The sequence below is a fragment of the Colossoma macropomum genome, unplaced genomic scaffold (genome assembly GCF_904425465.1).
Source record: "Colossoma macropomum unplaced genomic scaffold, Colossoma_macropomum, whole genome shotgun sequence".
NCBI lineage: Eukaryota > Metazoa > Chordata > Actinopteri > Characiformes > Serrasalmidae > Colossoma > Colossoma macropomum.
This window is the reverse complement of record NW_023494786.1, coordinates 1,903-23,033: the sequence shown is the minus strand read 5'-3', so window position 1 is coordinate 23,033 and position 21,131 is coordinate 1,903. Positions and strand designations below refer to the sequence as shown.

At 44.2% G+C, this 21,131-nt stretch overlaps 1 protein-coding gene across 1 annotated transcript in view; it reads left to right on the top strand.

Annotated features, from left to right (window-relative positions):
• Positions 1-20,852, top strand: part of LOC118797774 (centrosomal protein of 164 kDa-like) — a gene marked incomplete at its 3' end in the record, with an annotated part of 32,321 nt that extends 11,469 nt beyond the window's left edge. Inside the window, exons 8-17 of the mRNA XM_036557038.1 lie at positions 785-886; positions 9,234-9,290; positions 10,332-10,409; positions 10,804-10,868; positions 11,838-12,473; positions 13,457-13,588; positions 16,013-16,196; positions 18,289-18,363; positions 19,200-19,322; positions 20,704-20,852. Coding sequence (XP_036412931.1) covers positions 785-886; positions 9,234-9,290; positions 10,332-10,409; positions 10,804-10,868; positions 11,838-12,473; positions 13,457-13,588; positions 16,013-16,196; positions 18,289-18,363; positions 19,200-19,322; positions 20,704-20,852 — 1,601 coding nt within the window. The remainder of the gene's footprint in view (positions 1-784; positions 887-9,233; positions 9,291-10,331; positions 10,410-10,803; positions 10,869-11,837; positions 12,474-13,456; positions 13,589-16,012; positions 16,197-18,288; positions 18,364-19,199; positions 19,323-20,703) is intronic.
• Positions 20,853-21,131: the final 279 nt, after the last annotated feature.

Here is a 21,131-nt window from a genome sequence, read left to right as displayed (position 1 = left end):
TAGGATCTCATTCCCGCGCCTTGCTAAATCATGGCCACGACTTAATTATCTCGTGATGGAATGGGACGTCCAACAAGCTCATATAGGTGGGATGGTCAGGTGTCCACATACTTTTGGCCATATAGTGTACATTTTAGCTTGTAACATGTCTGAAAATGTCTTATTTGTTGTTACTGTCCTGCATATTTTAATGGATCAGCTATCGACGTAAATAAGCCTGATCCTCTGCTTCTTTTTGGCGCTCTGTTTACTCTGATATCGAGGTGCCATAAACAGAGTAATTAGAGTATAAATGACGTTGTTTTTGCTAGGTTGAGATCTGTAAACATAGAAAAGCAAGTTTGAAAAGTCGTTCATGCCACAAATGTCATAAACAAACAAATAAACAAAAAATAGACTGGAGACGTCCAGCTTTGTCAGTCCCCGATTGGTCAGAAGCTCTGCCCTGATTGGTCCAAGAGCTGTTCATGTCAGACCTTTACCAGCCCTGGAGCAGGTTAGGGGTGCAGTGTAAGTTGCCATGGTGACGTATCCTGGTGAAAAGTGATCCACCTTCGTGAGACAGGAAATACAGCATTGCTTGGACACCTAAGCTTAGAGTTGACGAAATGTGCCGATTTGTATTAAAACAATTCAGTGTCCTCAGTCTTGCGACGGGCAGTGTACCGACACACTGGGCAGCATGTAGGAACACATCACATGAATATGTATATGTCTATGCATCTGTGTGTGTGTGTGTGTGCGCACGTACATGTATGTCTGTGGGCTGCATCCGTGTGTCCAGGACAGTGAGGTGAGTGGCACTGGACCTGCTGAGGAGAAAACTGAACCAGAGCTCCAGGATCTGGCTCTGTCTGGAGACCACAGTCCAGAACCACCTTCTCAGGTACCTTCATGGTCACTACTGTTACTGTCACAATCGTCATATCAAGCTGGCCACTTTATTAGAAACACCCACCTTGTACTTCCACTCACTGGCCACTTTATTAGAAACATCTACCTTGTGCCTCCAATGACTGGCCACTTTATTAGAAACACCCACCTTGTGTTTCCGCTAACTGGCCACTTTATTAGAAACACCTACCTCGTATTTCCACTAATTGGCCACTTTATTAGAAACACCCACCTTGTATTTCCACTCACTGGCCGCTTTATTAGAAACACCTACCTCGTATTTCCACTCACTGGCCACTTTATTAGAAACACCTACCTCGTATTTCCACTAATTGGCCACTTTCTTAGAAACACCCACCTTGTATTTCCACTCACTGGCCACTTTATTAGAAACACCCACCTTGTATTTCCACTCACTGGCCACTTTATTAGAAACACCCACCTTGTATTTCCACTAACTGGCCACTTTATTAGAAACACTTACCTTATATTTCCACTCACTGGCCACTTTATTAGAAACACCCACCTTGTACTTCCACTCACTGGCCACTTTATTAGAAACACCCACCTTGTACTTCCACTCACTGGCCACTTTATTAGAAACACCCACCTTGTACTTCCACTCACTGGCCACTTTATTAGAAACACCCACCTTGTATTTCCACTCACTGGCCACTTTATTAGAAACACCCACCTTGTTCTTCCACTCACTGGCCACTTTATTAGAAACAGATTAGAAAATGCAGAGTAGAGTTAAATGATTGTAGTTTTAATCCTGATATGAGGAAAAGTTAAGTGAGCGTTAGAACCCGTGTCGTACTGCAGAGCCTGTGACTGACGCGCTGTGTAAGATGGTTAAAGTGCTGAAGTGAGTCTCACTCCTGTGTCTGTGTGCTCCTCACCCCGTAACTGACCCTCTGCCTGTTTACGGCTCTGACTGGTTGTTGTAGGTGTTGTGTTGTTGGAACCTGTCGTTCAGTTCAGGCTGTCACTGTGTTCTCCTCCTCATCTTCCTCTCCTCCTACTGTCACTGCTACTGCTTTGCTGTCTGAACTCTCCTCTTCTCTTCTCTTCTCTTCTCTCCTCTCCTCTTCTCTTCTCTCCTCTCCTCTTCTCTTCTCTTCTCTTCTCTTCTCTTCTCTTCTCTTCTCTTCTCTCCTCTTCTCTTCTCTGCTCATCTCTTCTCTTCTCTTCTCTTCTCTTCTCTCCATTTCTCATCACTGCTCTTCTCTTCTCATCTCTTCTCATCTCTTCTCTTCTCTTCTCATCTCTTCTCTTCTCTTCTCTCCTCTCCTCTCCTCTTCTCTTCTCTTCTCTCCTCTCCTCTCCTCTCCTCTTCTCTTCTCTTCTCTTCTCTTCTCTTCTCTCCTCTCCTCTCCTCTTCTCTTCTCTTCTCTTCTCTTCTCTTCTCTTCTCTTCTCTTCTCTCCTCTTCTCTTCTCTGCTCATCTCTTCTCTTCTCTTCTCTTCTCTTCTCTCCATTTCTCATCACTGCTCTTCTCTTCTCATCTCTTCTCATCTCTTCTCTTCTCTTCTCTTCTCATCTCTTCTCTTCTCTTCTCTTCTCTTCTCTTCTCTTCTCTCCTCATCTCTCCTGTCCTCTCCTCTCCTCTCCTCTCCTCTCCTCTTCTCTTCTCTGCTCATCTCTTCTCTTCTCTTCTCTTCTCTCCACTTCTCATCACTGCTCTTCTCTTCTCATCTCTTCTCTTCTCTCTCTTCTCTTTTCATCTCTTCTCTTCTCTTCTCTTCTCTTCTCTTCTCTTCTCTTCTCGTCTGTCCTCTTCTCTTCTCTTCTCTCCTCATCTCTCCTGTCCTCTCCTCTCCTCTCCTCTTCTCTTCTCTTCTCTTCGATTCTCTTCTCTTCTCTTGTATCACCCCTTCTCTTCTATCACCTCATCTTTCATCCTCTCTTCCCTTCTTTTCTTTCCCCTCCCACTCACATGCCACCTTCACTCTATCCCTTCTACTCTTTTTCCTTTCCTCTTCTCTTTCTTTCTTGTCTACTTTCCTTTCTCTCTTTCTTCCTCTGTCTGTCTCCTCTTGTTTTCTTTCTTATTCACTCTCTTTTTCTTCCCTACCCCCCCCCACTTCTCTCTCTTTCTCTCTCTCGCTGCTTTATTTCTCTATTTTTTTTTCTTCTCTTTCTTCTCTGTTAGTTCATGTTTTTTTATGTTATTTGGTCTGTCTGTCTGTTCTTTTCAACCCACTATCATCCCCTTTTTTCTCTTTCTATCTCTTGGTCTGACAGTGTCTTGTTTCTCTGTGTTTGTTTGTTAATGATGTTGCAGTTCTTTTTCTCGATGGGTTCCACCGTCTCTGAAATGCGTGAGTGTATTTGCTCCTGTTGTGTCTGCGTCTCAGATTGTCTTCCAACACTCCTCACCCCCATCCTCCCATCTCCCTCACCTCCTTTCTTCTCTCTTTTTATCCCACTCTAAATCCAACCTCCAACCTCCTTTTGTTCTGGATATCTCTTTTTCTCCCTCTTTTTCTCTTTCTGCACTTTCCTCCTTCTCGCCCAATGTTTTCCTGTGTAAGGATTCCCTGCGTGGGCGCCAGATTTCCTCCAAGCCACCAGGGGGCAGCAGAGACTGCAGCAGTGCTGATGTTTTCCCTCCCAGCAGCAGAGAGGACGAATTACCCGATCAAGAGAAGGACGATGAAGAAAAAACAAGGGATGAGAGAAAAGATAGTGCTGAGCTGGAGGAGGAGGAGAGCGGAGAGAGGGAGGAAGAAGAGGACGTGAAGGAGACGGAAGATGGGAAATCACAGAAGGAAGAGAAAACAGAGAAAAGCGACAATAAGGCAATGGAGGGAGGCGAAGACAGCGAGCGAACGAGTGGCGAGAGGGAGTCCGGAGCAGAGGAGGGGGAGGAACAGGTAGATGAAGAAAAGAAAGACAGTGATGAAGAGATACTGGAGGAGATCGGGGAAGAGAGAAATACCGTGGACTCTGAGGAAGGAGAGGGGGATGAAGTAGACGGAGGGAAATACACAGAGAGAAATGACAGTGATGAGGACGAGATTGTTGAAAGATTTGCAGAAAAAGAGGAGCACAGAGGGGAAAATTCACGAGAGGAGGAGAGAATGGAGGGAAGAAAGACAGAAGAAGGGAAAATGCCAGAAAACTCGGAAAAAGATGAGAGTGATGAGATCCTTGAGAGATTTGGAGAAGACAAGGATGAGTCTGGAGCTGAAGATTCCAAAGAGGAGGATAAGAGCAAAGGAGAACAAGAGGAGATAAAGGAAGAAAGAAAGACAGAAGATGGGAAAATACCGGAAAACTCGGAAAAAGACGAGAGTGATGAGATCCTCGAGAGATTTTGTGAAAAGCAGGAAGAGTCTGGAGTTGAAGATTCCAAGGAGGAGGATGAGAGCAAAGAAGAGGAGGAGAAAAAGCAGGGGAAAAAAGCAGAAAGATAGGGAAATGCCGGAAAACTCGGAAAAAGATGAGAGTGATGAGATCCTCGAGAGATTTGGAGAAAGTCAGGATGAGTCTGGAGCTGAAAATTCCAAAGAAAAGGATAAGAGCAAAGAAGAACAAGAGGAGATAAAGGAAGGAAGAAAGACAGAAAATGGGAAAATGCTGGAAAACTCGGAAAAAGATGAGAGTGATGAGATTCTCGAAAGATTTGGAGAAAGTCAGGATGAGTCTGGAGCTGAAGATTCCAAAGAAGATGGCAAAGGCAAGGGAGAACAAGGGGAGATAAAGGAAGGAAGAAAGACAGAAAATGGGAAAACGCTGGAAAACTCAGAAAAAGATGAGAGCGAGGAGATCCTTGAGAGATTCGGGGAAGACAATGATTCTGGAGCTGAAGATTCCAACGAGGAGGATAAGAGCAAACGAGAGCAAGAGCAGATAAAGGAGGGAAGAAGGACAGAAAATGAGAAAATACCGGAAAACCAGGAAAAAGACGGCAGTGATGAGATCCTCGAGAGATTTGAGCAAAAGCAAAAAGAGTCTGGGGCTGAAGATTCTCAAGAGAAGGGAGGGAAGGAAAGAAAGAAGGGAAGCCATGAGGAACCGAAAGTAGGTGAAGACTCCGAGGAGGAGGTAGAGAGATACCTCCACAGTTTGGAGGAAAAAGCAAACAGGAGGAAGAGAGAGGGAGTGATGAAGCTGTGGAGAGACAAACTGAGGAAACGGTGAAGGAGAGCGATGAGGAGGTCGTGGAGAGGTTCACAAAGATCCACAAGGAGCGTGAAGATGTACCTGTGGATAAACGGGAAGAAAGGAAGGAAGGAAGTGAGAAAGAAAAGGAAGAGAGCGACGAGATAGAGGAGTGGCTGGAAAGAGAGGAAGAAAAGAGCGAAGAGGAGGTGGAGAGATGTGTGAGAAGCTCAGACGAAGAGTGTGATCGAGGTGAGAAGAAGGCTGGAGCAGATGGTGATGAAAAAGAGAAAAAGAGAGATGCAGAGGAAGACTTGAGCAATGATGAAGGGAAAGGACGCCTCAAAGCCACTCAGAAACCTACACAGATGGTCAGAAATGCAGACAGCAGCGGTCAGAAAACGTCCGAGAGCGAGGATGAAGAGATTGAACGTTTTGAAAGGCCCAAAACTGTTGAAATTCCAGCCTTCATCCCTGCAGAAAGGCCTTCTCGGAAAGAAGGTCGTTCCGAAGTGGGATCGGGTCGCCAGTGAGGTAGGCCGCAGTGCTGTGGACGCTGTGTGACCCTTGACCCACATGTACTATATGTCCAAAAGTATCCAGACACCCCTTAAAAAGAGTGAAATTAATGGGCCGGTCTGGAGACTAAGGTCACCGTGCCCAGTGGAAAGCCTGGGCTACATGGGGAACAGCATTGGGCTGTGGAGCAGAACTGCGTTCTCTGGAGTGATGGAGATCCATCCAATACCTTTGGGATGAATTGTGATCCAGAACCGATCTTCCAACATCAGTACCTGACCTCACTAATGGTCAGTGAGTTCCAACGTCTAGTGTAAAGCCTTCCCAGAAGAGTAGAGGCTGTTACTGCAGCAAACTCCCATATTAATACCCTTCATTTCAGAAGAAGCGCTGTCTACAAACTTTTGGACATATAGTGTACATGCCTCCTCTTGTCCTCCATGCTCTTTAGATGGAGAAAATGCTGACCTGCTGCTCTAGCCCACTGTGAGAACCATGCTTATGCTATCCCACTCATCCCTTCATCCATTCTTCCATTTCCCTGTTAATGAGACGAACGTAGATGTAGTTGATCAGCCAAGACATGTTTGGGGTCCGAAGTTTGCTTCATTAGTTTTTGCATCGGAGCTATGAGGTAGCGGTGGGCAGTATGCTGGTCGAAAAGTCTTCCTCAGGTACGAACAGTGCAAACCACGCTAATGTTATCCCCTTTAGCTGAGTGTCTGAGTCTGGGAGGTTCTAATCACGTTTCCTATAAAATCGAGAACACAGCAGACCCTCGACCACCTCCTGCTGTCCAATCCATCTCACCTGAAGTAGTCTACGTTGTACGAGGCAGCGGACGTAAAGGAACGGCTGGTCTTTTGGGGTTGGCCTTAGCCTGGAACAGAGCCACCAGAGCAATTGCTGCTCTTCTATTTTATCTCCTTGTGCATGAACAAGCCATGGATCAGCCGGTCCAGAAGCACAAATAACTGCAATATTTTCCAGATCCTTACAGTGTTTGATGCACATATGAGACAAATGACTTGAGCTGAAGGCTCTTTCCCGTTCCACCTTAAATGATGGAGCAGTTCCATTCAGGTGCCTGTACAGGTGCCCAACCTGTTGCTGCAGTTAAGGTAGAACGAAAAATTTGAACGAAAAGCAGCCGAATAAGAATCCAACTAAAGCCTGAAGTTCAGACGTGAAACAGCATGTGGCACCGTTTTTCGGCCTAATGAAAGCAGTATTGGTAGGTGTATCTGTATCAGGCGTGTCCAGTCTTATCCACAGGTGGCCAGTGTGGCTGCTGGTTTTCACTCCAACAAAGCAGGAGGTCACCTGGTGAAATGTTTGAAGACTGAGACCAGCTGATTAATCAAGTAGAATCAGGTGTGCTTCAGCTTGTTTGGAGTGAAAACCTGCAGCCACACCAGCCCTTTGCGGTTAAGATTGGATACCGCTGATCTACACATGGTTCAGTTTTGCTTTTCTGTTTTGCACAATGAAAATATTTCAGATTTACTTGGGTTATCAAAAATGTTTCTTATGAAAAAGTAAAAGGACGTTCCAGAATCCAAAGCCGCACTTAACCTACAAAAATAGGTTTACTTAAGCGTCTGAAATGGTTTTATTTGAAAGAAATGATATACCGTGATTTATACCGGAATTGCCAGAATATTAATTATGTCTTGACATAAAATATTTGGCCATACCACTCACTGCTAACAGTACTACTCTATTAGGACTAACATAGCTAACAAGTAATGGAAGCTTATATTAAACTGTCACAGTTTTATATTTACACAATATTACACAGCCACCTGATTGGCTTTCATGATTATATGTTCACACTGTAATAATCAGATTAGAGGTGGTTTTTAATCCATTCAGTTGAGGCAAATACATGTAAATGAAACAGAAAATGCACATATTGAGATGCATTGTGGGTGTTAAGAACACGGTAAAAACGCTCTAATTTCTGACTTAGCTCTAAGTTACCCTTTAGAGGGTAACAGTGAGTAATGTTTGTTTATTTGAGCTCGAACTGTCAGGAGCTACTAAGGCTACGTTCACGTTAGCAGGTTGAAGTGGCATGAATCTGATTATTTGCCCTAACGTGACTCAGATCTGATGTTTTCAGGGCTGTGTGGACACAAATCTGATCTTTTCAAATCCGACCTGAGCCACTTTCATATGTGGTCCTAGAACGGATACGTATCCGATTCGTGGCCATGTGACCTTAATGTGATGCTCAGATCGGAATTCATGTGCTTTTTTTTCCCACTGCGCGTGACCATCATTCAGCGTTACCATGGCAGCAGCGCCGAGCAGACGTTAAAGCCTGTAAATGGTGGAAAAGCAGCACATCTCACCTTTTTCTCCTTCGTCTCGCTCTAATAATGAAGCTGAGAGCTGATCAGAGTTAATTATCTTCTCAGCGAAGCTCGTTCTGCTCGTTAGTTTGTGCTGATGATGAACGTGATTCATTCACATGACGTTACTGAGTAGGATGAGCTCATGAGGGTCATTTCAGGACGCCGGTTCATCACATTAATGACAGATTTGAATCGCTTACCTAAATGAGTGTGGACCATCATGTCTGAGAGATCGGATTTGAGCAACGAGGCTTATAATGTGAACATAGCCAAAGTATCGACCACTAGGAAAACAAGATATCAGCCAGTTTAAGTTTGTACTTTAATAGCATGAAATAAACAAGAAAACACAAGTTATTGATTATTTCTACGCCAATTCAGAGTAAAATTTCATGATCAGGACAGGTCTGCGCATACGACACGAGTTAGCATGCTGCTAACTGCATGCATGTGTTGAGTTATCAGGTAATCTCAGACTGACTTGCTTATGTGGTTCTGACACTGTATGACTTACTGTTATCTAAAACGTGGACAAACATACAAACAAGACTCAGGCTACCATTTTTAGCTATGCAACATGTTTTTGTCCATTTTTAAGGATAATAACGTCAGTTTGAGCAGTGCTACTTGGTTTGGAGGTTTGCTCCTCCTGATTGATCTACATAAGCTTCCATTGCTTCTTAGCTACATCTGCCTCGTAGCTTCAGTCTAAAACTAAAGAGGCAAACATGTCTTGGCTGATTGTCTGTTTATGCTAAGGGGAAGATTGTGTAAGTTTGGCCAAACCCTCCCACGAGCCATCCCGGTTTTCCATTCATCCTTCCATCCGTTCCTCTCCGTCGGTGTAAATTCTTTATCACAACTTTAATACTGCAGAAACAATGGGTCAAACAAGTGGGTACCATAGAGACCCTTTGGTTCAGAAGATGTAAATGACCGATAGTTGACCAGACTTTAGTGAACTGGACCAAACTGGACGTTATTGGAGAGATCCAGGCCAAAACGGACCAGACTAGGCCTTACTTAAGTGGACCGACACAACTGGACTGGACTGTTCTTCAAATATTAGAAAGTCATCTGCTGCTTTCCTGTTTCTACTGTTTGCTCTCTGTATGGTTCTAGTTGTTCTGTGTGTCTGTCTGTCTGTTGTCTGTCTTCTTTGTCCTGCTTGCTTGTGGTTTGTGCTTCATGTGTCTGTCAGGGCGCTTCTTAAACAGTTGGTGGCTGTGCTGCATGTTAGAGAAGCGCTGCTCTGCTTCGTTAGACTGCATTCCAGAAGATCAGAGTTTGAGGGACAGGAAGAGTTTCTGCTTCTGTTTGAGAAGTAATTCGGTGTCGTTTCTTCTACAGAAGTCAGAGGCCAGTGAGCAGATTGAAGACGTGTCCTGCCGTTCTGATGACCTAAAGGTAATCTTGTCTGTCATTTTCCTGTTGGCTTCTGTTCGGTTCTGTAATTATAAGCTAAAATATTAAATCATAAAGGAAAAACTTTAATCTGTGCTACACCAAGCGCACCAATTGCTGTAGCTTGCTGGACAGTGGTTACTATTATAACATCTAAGGCTTGTTAAATAAGAATAAAACACTAAGGCTGCGTTCACACAGCAGGTAAAAGTGGCCCAAATCTGATTTTCTCACCCAATCTGATTGTTTTGTTTGGCTGTTCACAGTGTCTTTTAAATGTGATCTGTATGCAACTTTAGTTTGAACAGATCAGCTCCTAAACGGACCCCACGCGCAAAAGAACAGAGCTTCATGCGGCTCATCCAGAGGTAAACAATCACGACTGCCAACGAACGCCAGTCGCTCCCGGGGGATCAGCTTCATCTTCGCCAGCGTCACTGGAGCCATCATGAAGCTTCACTGACTGACAGCTGGGCTCATCACCCAGAATGTGTTCAGCTCGTCGTAAAAAGGGCGCGGTCACTTCTTTGGTTCGTGTCCTCGGATTCTTTAAACTTCTTTAAGCCGCGTTTGGTTGTTTCGTTTGAAATCTCTTCGAACACGGAACGGTTGCGATAAGTGCCTTCTAATTTTTTTTGGTACACAAACATCAGCCCAGATGTTTATGAGTCTCAGCAGTGAGAAATTATGACGAATGTCGAGTCGGATTGACATAAAAGTCGCATGAATTCCGATCTGGCTCTTCAGACTGAGTCGGATACGTATCGGATTTCAGTACCACATATGAAAGCGTCTCAAATCGGAATTGAAAATGTCAGACTCAGTCTGTTTATCTGTTCACACTGACACACATCTGAGTCACATATGAAGAAAAAGATCAGATTTGGGCCACTTTTACCTGCTGAGTGAACAAAGCCTAAATCAGCAACGCTAAAATGTGTTTGTTGACCATGCTATCTGTGTTCCTGACCCGCAGCTTCAGTTCTTGCCATGTTATTGTTTTATTCGTTGTAATTAATGGTGGATCTTCTCATGTTACATCAGATGGGTTTCCGCTCCAAGTTTTCGGAGAACATTCTAGACCTGACAGACCTTTCTCCAGCTGAGCCCTCAGCAACACTGGTGAGTTTACCATCAGCTCACTCTCTAATACTCTGAATCCCTTTCCAGCTGTAGATGCTGCCCCCAACTGGCTGCACCTATAGGCAGTTTTTGCACATCAACATGCATGTTTAGGCCTAAACCTGGACTACAAAGGAAAATCAAGACTTAATCCATATATTGAAATTAGCCATTTGCATCCTACTTGGACTACATACTAGGCCACATCAGCTGGTTTTACCATGTCTGTTAAGAGACATGTTTTCTCAGGTACTTTATGACCTGCTGTATGCATGTTCAGCTGCCTTTGTTATGCCTCATATGAGTTCAGAAAGCCACTTCTGTTAGACCCCAGTTAGGCCTTGTAGGTGTTGAATCTCTGGAAGTGTTCAACTTTTTCATACTGTTCCTTCAGGATGAAAAGAAGAAGGACGAGAGAGTGGAAGACAGTGATGTGGAGGGGGATCTGAGAGCAGTCAGGTTTGACTCATTTCCTTTCCCACCAATATTTGGCTACACAGTGGCGTCTTTCCCAATTGTAGAGCCAAATGGTTCTCACAGCTGTATTGGGCGCTGTGACTCGTGAGACCTGTTACAGTTTGTGCTGCTAAATCAGGACTAGGAAATATCGAAGAAAAACTACGCAAGACAGTGGCTCAGTGACAGCGAACAGGCTAACAGCTACACACAACACAGAACAAGGCCCAATCTCATTTCTTCTTTTTACCCCTACGCCTTGTTTTCGAGTGTCACCCTAACCCCTTGGAACTGAGTTACAAGGGGTAGTGGTGGAAATCTTGCCCTATGAAATGAGACCCTCAAAATAAAAAGAAGAACAGGGTAAAAGGGGGCTAACGAAGTATCAGAGAAACAGATGGACTACAGTCTGTAACTGTAGAACTACAAAGTGCACCTATATAGTAAGTGGAGCTGATAAAATGGACAATGAGCACAGAAACAAGGAGGTGGTCATAATGTTATGCCTGATCGATGTACATGCAGTTATACTTTCACACATGCCTCGCAGTATATTGAAAACATAATGGTGAATCAGATTTGCCTGGTTTTTTTTTGACTCAAGTGATTTAAGTGAACTCAAAAGACCAACAGCAACACTAAACTGGAACTGTGATTGGCCACACAAAAAAAACAGTGATTGGTTAATGGGCTCATTTGAATATTACGGCCTTTTCAGTATAAGTACTGAAAATAAGTATCAGTAACGAAAATAATCACGATAACAGTAAACAAACAAAAAATATTGGGCAGGTATACAAACAAATATAACGCATAATTCACAATATATATATATATAATATGTGTTGTGCAGCCTCTGTATTACCAGTATGTAAAGGTTTAAATGTAAAGGTATTAACATGATAGTTCAGCTGGGCTCCGACTGTAACAGGTGCAAAATGCAATGATTTCTCCTTTTATTTCTCCTCTCAGCAGCAGGCGCCTGTGGACCACACGCTTGGACGAGCCTTCCTCCCCTCTGTCCTCCTCCTCTCTCTCCAAACCCTCCAGCCCGCAGCAGGAGTGGCTCAAAACCAGCAGCCGCAACGGCGCCCCCTTCTGGCCCAGACCGGAGACGGCCCGCGGGAGGTTAACCAGAAGCGCTCCTGCTAAAGATGAGGACGAGGAAAAGATAGAGGAGGAGAAAAGGAAGCAAGAAGCAGAGGAGAAAAGAAAAAGGCAACAGAAAGAGAGGGAGGAGGAGGACGAGGAGGAGAGGGAGAGGAAAAGGGAGAGGGAGGAGAGAAAGCGTACAGAGGTGGAGAAAGGAGGGGAGGAGGGAAAGAGGACTGGAGGAGAAAGAGAAAAATCTACCTTGCGTCTGCTCAGAGAGCAAGCCAGCGAAGAAGAGGAGAAGGAGAGGGAGCAGGAGAGACGACGGCAACGGAAGAGAGAGCAGGAGGAGAGAAGGAGGGAGGAAGAGAAGGAGACGGAGAGACAGATAGAGGAGGAGAGACGGAGAGCGGTGGAGGAACGAGAGAGGAGACTGCGCCTCCTCCGAGAGGAGCTGAGGAGAGAGGAGGAGGAGGAGGAGCGAAGGATGAAGGAGGAGAACGAGGAGAGGCTCAGGTGAGTTTGTGTTTGTGTTCCGCTACCATTCTGAGTCACTCCAAGACAGTCTGGCACGACACCCTTGCAGTTTTTGGCGACACTGACGTGGTGTTAAGGGCAGTCGTCGTAAAGGTCTGCGTGCATGTAGTCCTGCATCGTGCGGCCGTCTGCCAAAGGTGCTGGCACTAACAGGATGATTAATAGAGGGCATCACTGCTCGTTGAATGTCCACAGTCGTGGCTGTTCGGTCGCTCCACGCATATCTGACAATCCGTCGGTTTGTCTAGGTCTCCCAGATCCTTCATGTCGCTGGTGTGTGCCTTCTTCTATCCACTGCTGCCAACAGCGTGCTGTGGTAATATCTGCACGACCGGGATGGGACACAATACGTCGATAAGACCATCCCGCCTTCCGGAGCCCTACAGTGCGACCCCTCTCGAACTCTCCGAACTGCTCGAACTGCTTTCGAACTCTTCTCCAAGGCCAGTTATGCTACCGACACAACAGCAGAGTCCGAATGGAAGTCAGTCAGGTGCAGCGATAAGGCCGTCCTTGTTTACGTCACATGCATGAAACTTGAATCATTTGCATGTCTCACGATGTCAAACCTACCCACCAAGTTTCAGTCCTGTCGGTTGATTCCTTCTGGGTGCAACTATTTTTTGGATGATGAGCGTATCCACAGCATATACCATCAGCGATACCTGCAACTTCTAAGGGTTAAAATTGGTCGACCAAGGAATTCGGTTACTTAGATTAGGGCTAACATTCACTTACTTTCCTTTGACTTTCTCCCGCTTTGTGCAAATGGATAATCTTATATTTAATCTTATATCTCTTTAGAAACATCTCCTGAAATCAGCAACGTATATGTAATTACTGTTTTGACTGGAAATTAAATTAATGCTGAGTGTTCCTGGACGTATGCACAGCACCGTGTATGAAGCATGTGAGTATGAGACATGTAAAATTATATGAGTATGTTGCAAACTGTTTTTCAGGGCTCTTAAGCAGAGGCTGCAGAGAGAGCGGAGGGAGGAGGAGGATCGTCTGGACCAGGAGACGCAAACCAAGCTCCAGCAGCTCAGAGAGCAGACGCTGAGAGAGAGAGAGACACAGATACACACTCTCAGGTACATACAGCTCACCGAACTCCAGCAGCTCAGAGAGCAGACGCTGAGAGAGAGAGAGAGAGAGAGAGACACACTCTCAGGTACACACAGCTCACCGAACTCCAGCAGCTCAGAGAGCAGACGCTGAGAGAGAGAGAGAGAGAGAGAGAGAGAGAGAGAGACACACTCTCAGGATACACACAGCTCACCAAACTCCAGCAGCTGAAGGCCGTGGGGCCACAAGTCAAGCCTGTCCAATAGGATGATAGGAAAGTGATGTATGTATTGGACATTATATATTGGGCTTAAAGCAATACTTTCAACCTAATATCGGTGAGCCACATCTGTAGTGAACCATCAGTTACCACTGACAATAATTTCCTTTCCTTGTTCTTAATGTGACAAAGAAAACCCAACGACCCAAAACTCACTTATAATAGAAGCCACGTTTTGAAATATACGACTGTATAAAATTAATTTGAAACTACAGCGGTTACACTCTTACAATACAGGTGTTAGGATGGTTTCAGTCCAAACAAGTGATAGTAGCAGAACAGCTCATCTTGCTTATATGTCCAGCAACAAGCTGACTGTAAAAGTGCAAAGGTTATAGAAAATACATGTCAGACTGTAGCTGAAAGGCTGGGGGATGACAGTCAGCGCCTTAGTACAGCATAGCGACTGTTTACAGTAGCAGTGGGCAGTACGGGCAAAAGTTTATATCACAATATAACTACAGTTCTTAACAGTTACCTTACATATCAGGGTATTTATATATATATGTTTTAAAGAAAACCATTTTCACTACTTCAGTAAACCTATTTTAGTAGGTTAATGGTGGAATTTATAACAATAAAAGTAAATCTGAAATAGTTTTAGTAACAAAATAGTACAAAAAAAATACATTATATATATATATATATATATATATATATACACAACAAAAACACAAGTGGAGGAGCGAGAAATTTTCCTGTTCCACCTTAAATTCTGCCTTAGGCGCCGAATGTAACTGCTGCACCATTTAAGGTGGAACGGGAAAATTCGAAGAAGTCGTGAGCTGTCAGTCTGTCTGCTTAGCTTCAGCGCTAACGGCCTGCGGCTGACTAAACTGAAAAGCCACAGCAAATATAAACGCCGTTTTAATGAGAGGCGAACAGATAAATAAGAAATAAAAATGAACGCGGGAACAAACCGTTGAGATTTTGGGGGAAAGAAGCGATTCGTGCCTTTATCCTAGCTAGCGTTAGCTTAGCTACCGTTAAACCCAGTTACGTTAGCCGCACAGAATGTACAGAAAACAGACCTTTTCGCAACTTTTTAGAGAAAGACAGTCTCTCAGCAGATTTAACCAACCGCGCTGCTTATAAATGCGAATAAGTCTCCAAATGTTCGTCTTAATCTGTTTTTTCGTTCGCTACTGGCGAGGCCAGACCTCGGGGCTATGTGACCTGCTGTCTGCTGTCTGTTCTCAGTCGTTGAGAACCAGGGCTTTTGCGCTATGCCGCACACTTTGGAGCTGAGATTCAGCGTCCAGTCTTGAAAACACCCCCCCACTCTCTACAACGAGACCAAAAGGGTGGCTGTAACGTACTGCGTGGACACCCATCACCACTGGATCTTATTTCAGGGCAACAGCGCATTTGATCGCAGATGAGTGGCAGCAGCGTCTCTGAATGAGAGCCTTCTAGTTCACTTGCCACATCACTTCCATTTGATTTATTAATAAAAGATATTTTAGATATATAAAGCAAAGTATTTGTAATGATCCGTAATGCATTTACATTATGGATCATTACAAATACTTTGCTTTAAAACTACGAAGTCCTCAGACAGCAGGAAGATAGAAATCATGTATAGAGAAAAAAGATGCATCGAGATGCATCGATAATCGTTTTATAATTGCATCGCAGCCTCTGAATCGTAATCGAAACGAATTGTGAGGTGCCTAAAGATTCCCACCCCTAATATATATATATATATATATATATATAATATATATATAATATATATATATAATATATATGCATATCTAGCTCCACAACAACCAAACATCCAAAAATAAAAACGCAGCACATCCTGGTTCCCAGCAGTCTAAGTGAGCAGTCTAAGTGTATCCTAGTGTATTCATGTTGTTTCTTTTGTAAAATGCCTTTTAGTTGCAGTGATTAAAAGAGAACTTGATAACTTCTTCATTGCTACTGCTCAAGGAATCCATTTGTCCTTCCTCGTCCATCTTCGGCCCACGAGTGTTTAAAGGGAAACGCACTTACAAGCAAACCTGTCTGTGGTAAAGTACTGTATGCTACAGAATCTCAAGATGGAGATTAGATTGGAAAACATTGGAAGCTTAACCCTACTTCATGTACTCACACAACCCTGCAGGCTCTAAAGTCCCTCAGATATTACTGCATTCTTCGTTTCTCTGTATGTACGTTCATGTAGAGAGGAGAACGAGGCGCGCTTGAGAGAGGTGCGGTCAGAACTGCAGGCGGAGCGAGAGAGGCTGGAGGAGCAGAGGAGGCGGGACCTGGACAAGCTGAAGGCGGAGTCAGAGGAGGAGCTTCAAGCTGAGAGGAAGCGGCTTCAGGAGAGGAAGGAGGAGCAGTTAAACTCGCTCAAACTGGAGGTTAGAGACTAAAGTTTTCGGTTCGGTCCAAAATCAAATGTACTCCAGATGTCGATCAGCCAAGACGTTTGCGTATCACTCAAGCAAGGCTGTGATGGTTTAAGAGTGCAGTTTGCACAGTGTTACTTAGTGGAGTATAAGCTTCAGTTACTTGGTAACTACACTGTCCTTGTAGCGCCTGTGCAAAACTGAAGAAAAAACTTTTTTACTTCCGCCCAACATGTCTTAGCTGATCAACTACACTGTGTAAGTTTAATTCCTGGCCAAACCGTTGCTTAACAAGCTGTCCAGAAGTTTGTAGACACCAACTCATCCAGCGTTTCTTCTGAAATGAAGGGTACTAATAGGTAGTTTGTCCTCTTTTGTTGAGATAAAAGCCTCTACTCTTCTTCGAAGGCTTTATACTAGATGTTGGAACATTGCTGTGAGGATTCGATTGAGCATTAGTGAGGTCAGGTACTGATGTTGGAAGGTCAGTTCTGGATCACTCCAACTCATCCCAAAGGTTGAGGTGCAGAGAACTTAGTTGTGCTCCACAGCCCAATCTTGGGGGGCTTTATAGCCCACTAGCCCACGCTTGGCATTGGGCATGGTGACCTTAAGGTCAGTTTATAGTCCAGGGGACAAACGTTGCTTGACAAAAAATGACGGGAAAGAGACAAAATTTGTAGCAGATTGCGGAAATGTAAAAATGTGAAAGGGCGCAGACTCTGTTTGGACTGTTTTAAACTCAATGTTCCATGTTCTGGGTTGTTGCTGTGGTCACGGTGTGCAGCTTTGTTTACTTTCTTGCTTCTCCGCTGCCATTATACATTCATAAGACGATTTGTTTTTATTTTCCAACCTTTTTCTGCGACTGCGATTACTTTAAAAAGTAGTCAGAGCAGAAAACGCACCTGCGACTGTGTAATTTCCCACCGCACTGTGCTTTCACTACCTGGAATTTTTGGGAAAACCGCAAATCTGGCAGTGTGTAGAAAAGAAGTAGTAGGCCATTCCTGGTTGCCGTAGCGACCCTGCAGCTTAAAATCCTACTGTTAATGCAGTTTGACTGCGGCAGCTGTTTTCTGTTCTGAGCAGTTTCACTGTTTCAGTAGCTGCATCGTCATACAAGCTTTAACCACATCTGTCGACCACAGTTTCTTTTTGTTGCCTAGACTATAAATTGGCCTTTAGTCTCCAGAGCGGCCCATTCATTTCACTCGTTATAAGGGGTGTCTTGGACATACAGTGCTTGTGGGTCAAGGGTCACACAGTGTCCACAGCACTGCGGCCTACCTCACTGGTGACCCAATCCCACTTCAGAACAAACTTCTTTCCAAAAAGGCCTTTCTGCTGGGTCAAAGGCTAGAAGGGTATGTTCAGTTTCAGTGTTTGGGCTTCTCTGACCGTTGCTGTCTGTGGTTCTGACCATTCACGTAGGTTTCTGAGTGACCTAAGGTTTGTGTGGGTCTTCTCCAGAGCTTCACATCCTTCTGCTCAGTGCTTTTCTATGGAGAACCGAATGCCTCTGTCAGCAGTGGGTGCGCCTTACAGTAGCTGAGTACTGTCATAAGAAAGTGCTCCTACATATAGTTTAGTCCACCGTTCTAAACAGAGGCTTAATTCCCAAAGCTCCTGGTCCTCCTGGTCCCAATGCTCCTGGTCCTCATGGTCCGAGTGCTCCTGGTCCTCATGGTCCCAATCCTCTTGGTCCTCATCGTCCCAATGCTCCTGGTCCTCATGATCTGAGTACTCCTGGTCCTCATTGTCCCAATCCTCCTGGTCCTCATGGTCCCAATCCTCCTGGTCCTCATGATGTCCTGCTCAGATCCTGCCTCCTGGTCCTCATGGTCCCAATCCTCCTGGTCCTCATAGTCCGAGTGCTCCTGGTCCTCATGGTCCGAGTGCTCCTGGTCCTAATGGTCCCAATGCTCCTGGTCCTCATGGTCTGAGTGCTCCTGGTCCTCATCGTCCCAATGCACTTGGTCCTCATGGTCCGAGTGCTCCTGGTCCTCATGGTCCGAGTGCTCTGGTCCGAGTGCTCCTGGTCCTCATGGTCCGAAAGCTCCTGGTCCTCATCATATCTATCTGTGTGTATCTTGTTTATCAGGGCAGAGCGAGCGACCGACAGAGAGAACTGAGGAGTCCTCGACCTGAACAGCAGCTGTCTGAGTACCAGAGAGAGGTAAAGTAACTGATAACACAGCACAACTTCCAATAACCGTCCACTTTCCAGCACCACGGACAGTTCTCTCTGACCACCGTCACAATGTCTTCTGGAAAAGGTTCACTACACGATGGGGACCTTTTAACTGGGCACCAGTCCATCCCAACCAGCAAAAACACAGATTTATGGGGTGAATCTCACTCTTTCAAATTATACGATACACACCTTAATACATATTTTATGTTTTAAAACTAAAACAATGTAACTAAACATTTGATCTGATATGATTCACATCAGCACTGATACTGTTTAATTCAGGTCTGATTCAGTTCAGTTAAATTCAGTTATATGTTTCTAATATGTTTATACATGGAACAGTAATACTTCCTGTATTCATTCATTTAATTTGTTGCACATGGCTTCGCTATATACAGTCAAAAGTTTGTGCACCCCTGGTAAAATTGCATATTTTCTTGATTTAATAAGTGAATACATCCTCTACAGAGAACACACTTCTGCACACTTTAATACAGAAATGCTGTTTATTTACTGATTTAAACACATTTGGAAAAAGATAACATAAAATGCTGCCTGTGCAAAAAGTTACAGCACAGTTTTTATTGTTTTATTAAACCAATATGTTAAACTCAGCAAAGAATATTTAAGTTTGTTCCCTGTAGAAAAGAAACTAATTTTTACATGTTGTTGGGTTGGGGGGTGTCCAAACATGTGCACACGATTATACCTCTCATACACATCACTCCTTTAAATTTATACTTTTAATTGTAAATAAAAATAGTTCATTAAACTAACTCTCCACCATTATTCATTTGAATCATTATTTATGCTTTCAGCTCTCTGAGGTGTTACAGGAAGTGAGGGAGGAAGTGCAGAGGGAGCACAACAGGAAACTGGAGCAAATCAAAGAGGAGCACCGGCATCAACTGCACACCATCAGAGTCACACACATGGAGGAGGTACACCTACACTATGAGTGTGTTTTAACTGTTTTAACCTTCAGAACTAACAAAAGTTTTACAAAAACTTGAGGAGGTCCGGCTGCAGACATGCACTCTCAGCCTGACCTGCACCGCCAGGCTATTGATGACGTCAGTGCAGCTCTGTCAGTTTTATGAGGAAAAACAGAGAAACACAAACTGCTGGGCAACAAGAGCTACACTGAATAAATATTAACGTTGCCATACCGATAATAAGGTAATAAAATATGGAAACTTTCAAAATAAAACTGACGATCAGACATGAATGTCGGGTTTATTCGCAGAAAAAACAAACAGGCTGCTGAAACTCAAGCTGAAGATGATCAGAACCGGTTATCAAAAACTGTAATATTGATTAAAATAGAACTTATTAAGGATGCTAGGAGGTTGTGACAACATACAGTCAACGTGGTACCAGTTACTTTCGCTGTCTCGTCAACGTCGTCACAACCAACGAGAAAGTTGTCAGACAACGTTCATAACTTTCTCGGGAATTACATCTCAACATTGTGACAGTGTAGAAAAGCACCAAGCAGACGACGCTGTAGGCACTGAAACCGTTACTACGTAGTCACAAGGGAGTTGGCTTGATGGTTGCCGTTAGAGGCCATTAGGAAACGGTCAAATGTATGTGGAATCCGTCCCAAAACACCTGATTAGATGATCAGAATTGTTCACACTGTGATATCAACCCATCAGGAAAACACAGAACACCATTAGCGACTACTGAAAACCACCAGGACCAACAGACACTTTTAATGGGTTCTATGACTTTTTCCAGTAGGGGGTGCATTAAATGTAACTCTCTAGCCGAGTTACGGACGAAAAATGGATGAAGTGATGATGTCGCTAAGCAGCAGCAGCCAAAAGTTACCGTGCCATTGGGCTGCATCTGCCGTTGCGGCAGGGAGTGCATGTGCACGTGACGTCACTGGGGCTGATGATGCATGTCTGCAGCCAGACATGCAGACTCTATTGAAAAACTTTACAAACTGAAAGAGAAAAGCTATTTCTTTCAGGTTCATGAGGTTAAGATGAGGGTTAAATATCGCATAAATGCAAACCTGTGTGTGTGTTCTTGTATTGCTATACTTGTGAGGACCCCATGTCTATATAGAAGACTATATAGACTATATAAAATTTTTGTTTTCATGTGTTGTTTTCACCACAATTACTTTTTTTTTATTTGAAAACTAAAAGAGCAGAAAAATTGCCTTTTGGATACTGAGGTTAGGGTTAGGTTTAGGTTTAGGCGTAGTATTATTTAGCTACAGTAACACAAAAATCAATAGAAACCTATGGACGTCCTCATAAGTATAGCAAGACAAACATGTCTGTGTGTGTGTGTGTGTGTTTGTAGGAGAGCATGCAGAGGGAGCGTCTGCTGAGCGCTCTTCAGGAGGAGAGAGAGAGGCTGCTGTCCTCTCATACGACTCAGCTGGAACAGCTCAGACTGCAGCTCGACTCTCAGCTCCACAACATCCGCAAAACACACACACAGAAGGTCAGAAACACACACACACACACACACACACACACACACACACACAGAAAGTCAGAAACACACACACACACACAGAGAGAAGGTCAGAAACACACACACACACACACACACACACACACAGAAGGTCAGAAACATACACACACACACACACACACACACAGAAGGTCAGAAACACACACACACACACACACACAGAAGGTCAGAAACACACACACACACACACACACACACACAGAAGGTCAGAAACACACACACACACACACACAGAAGGTCAGAAACACACA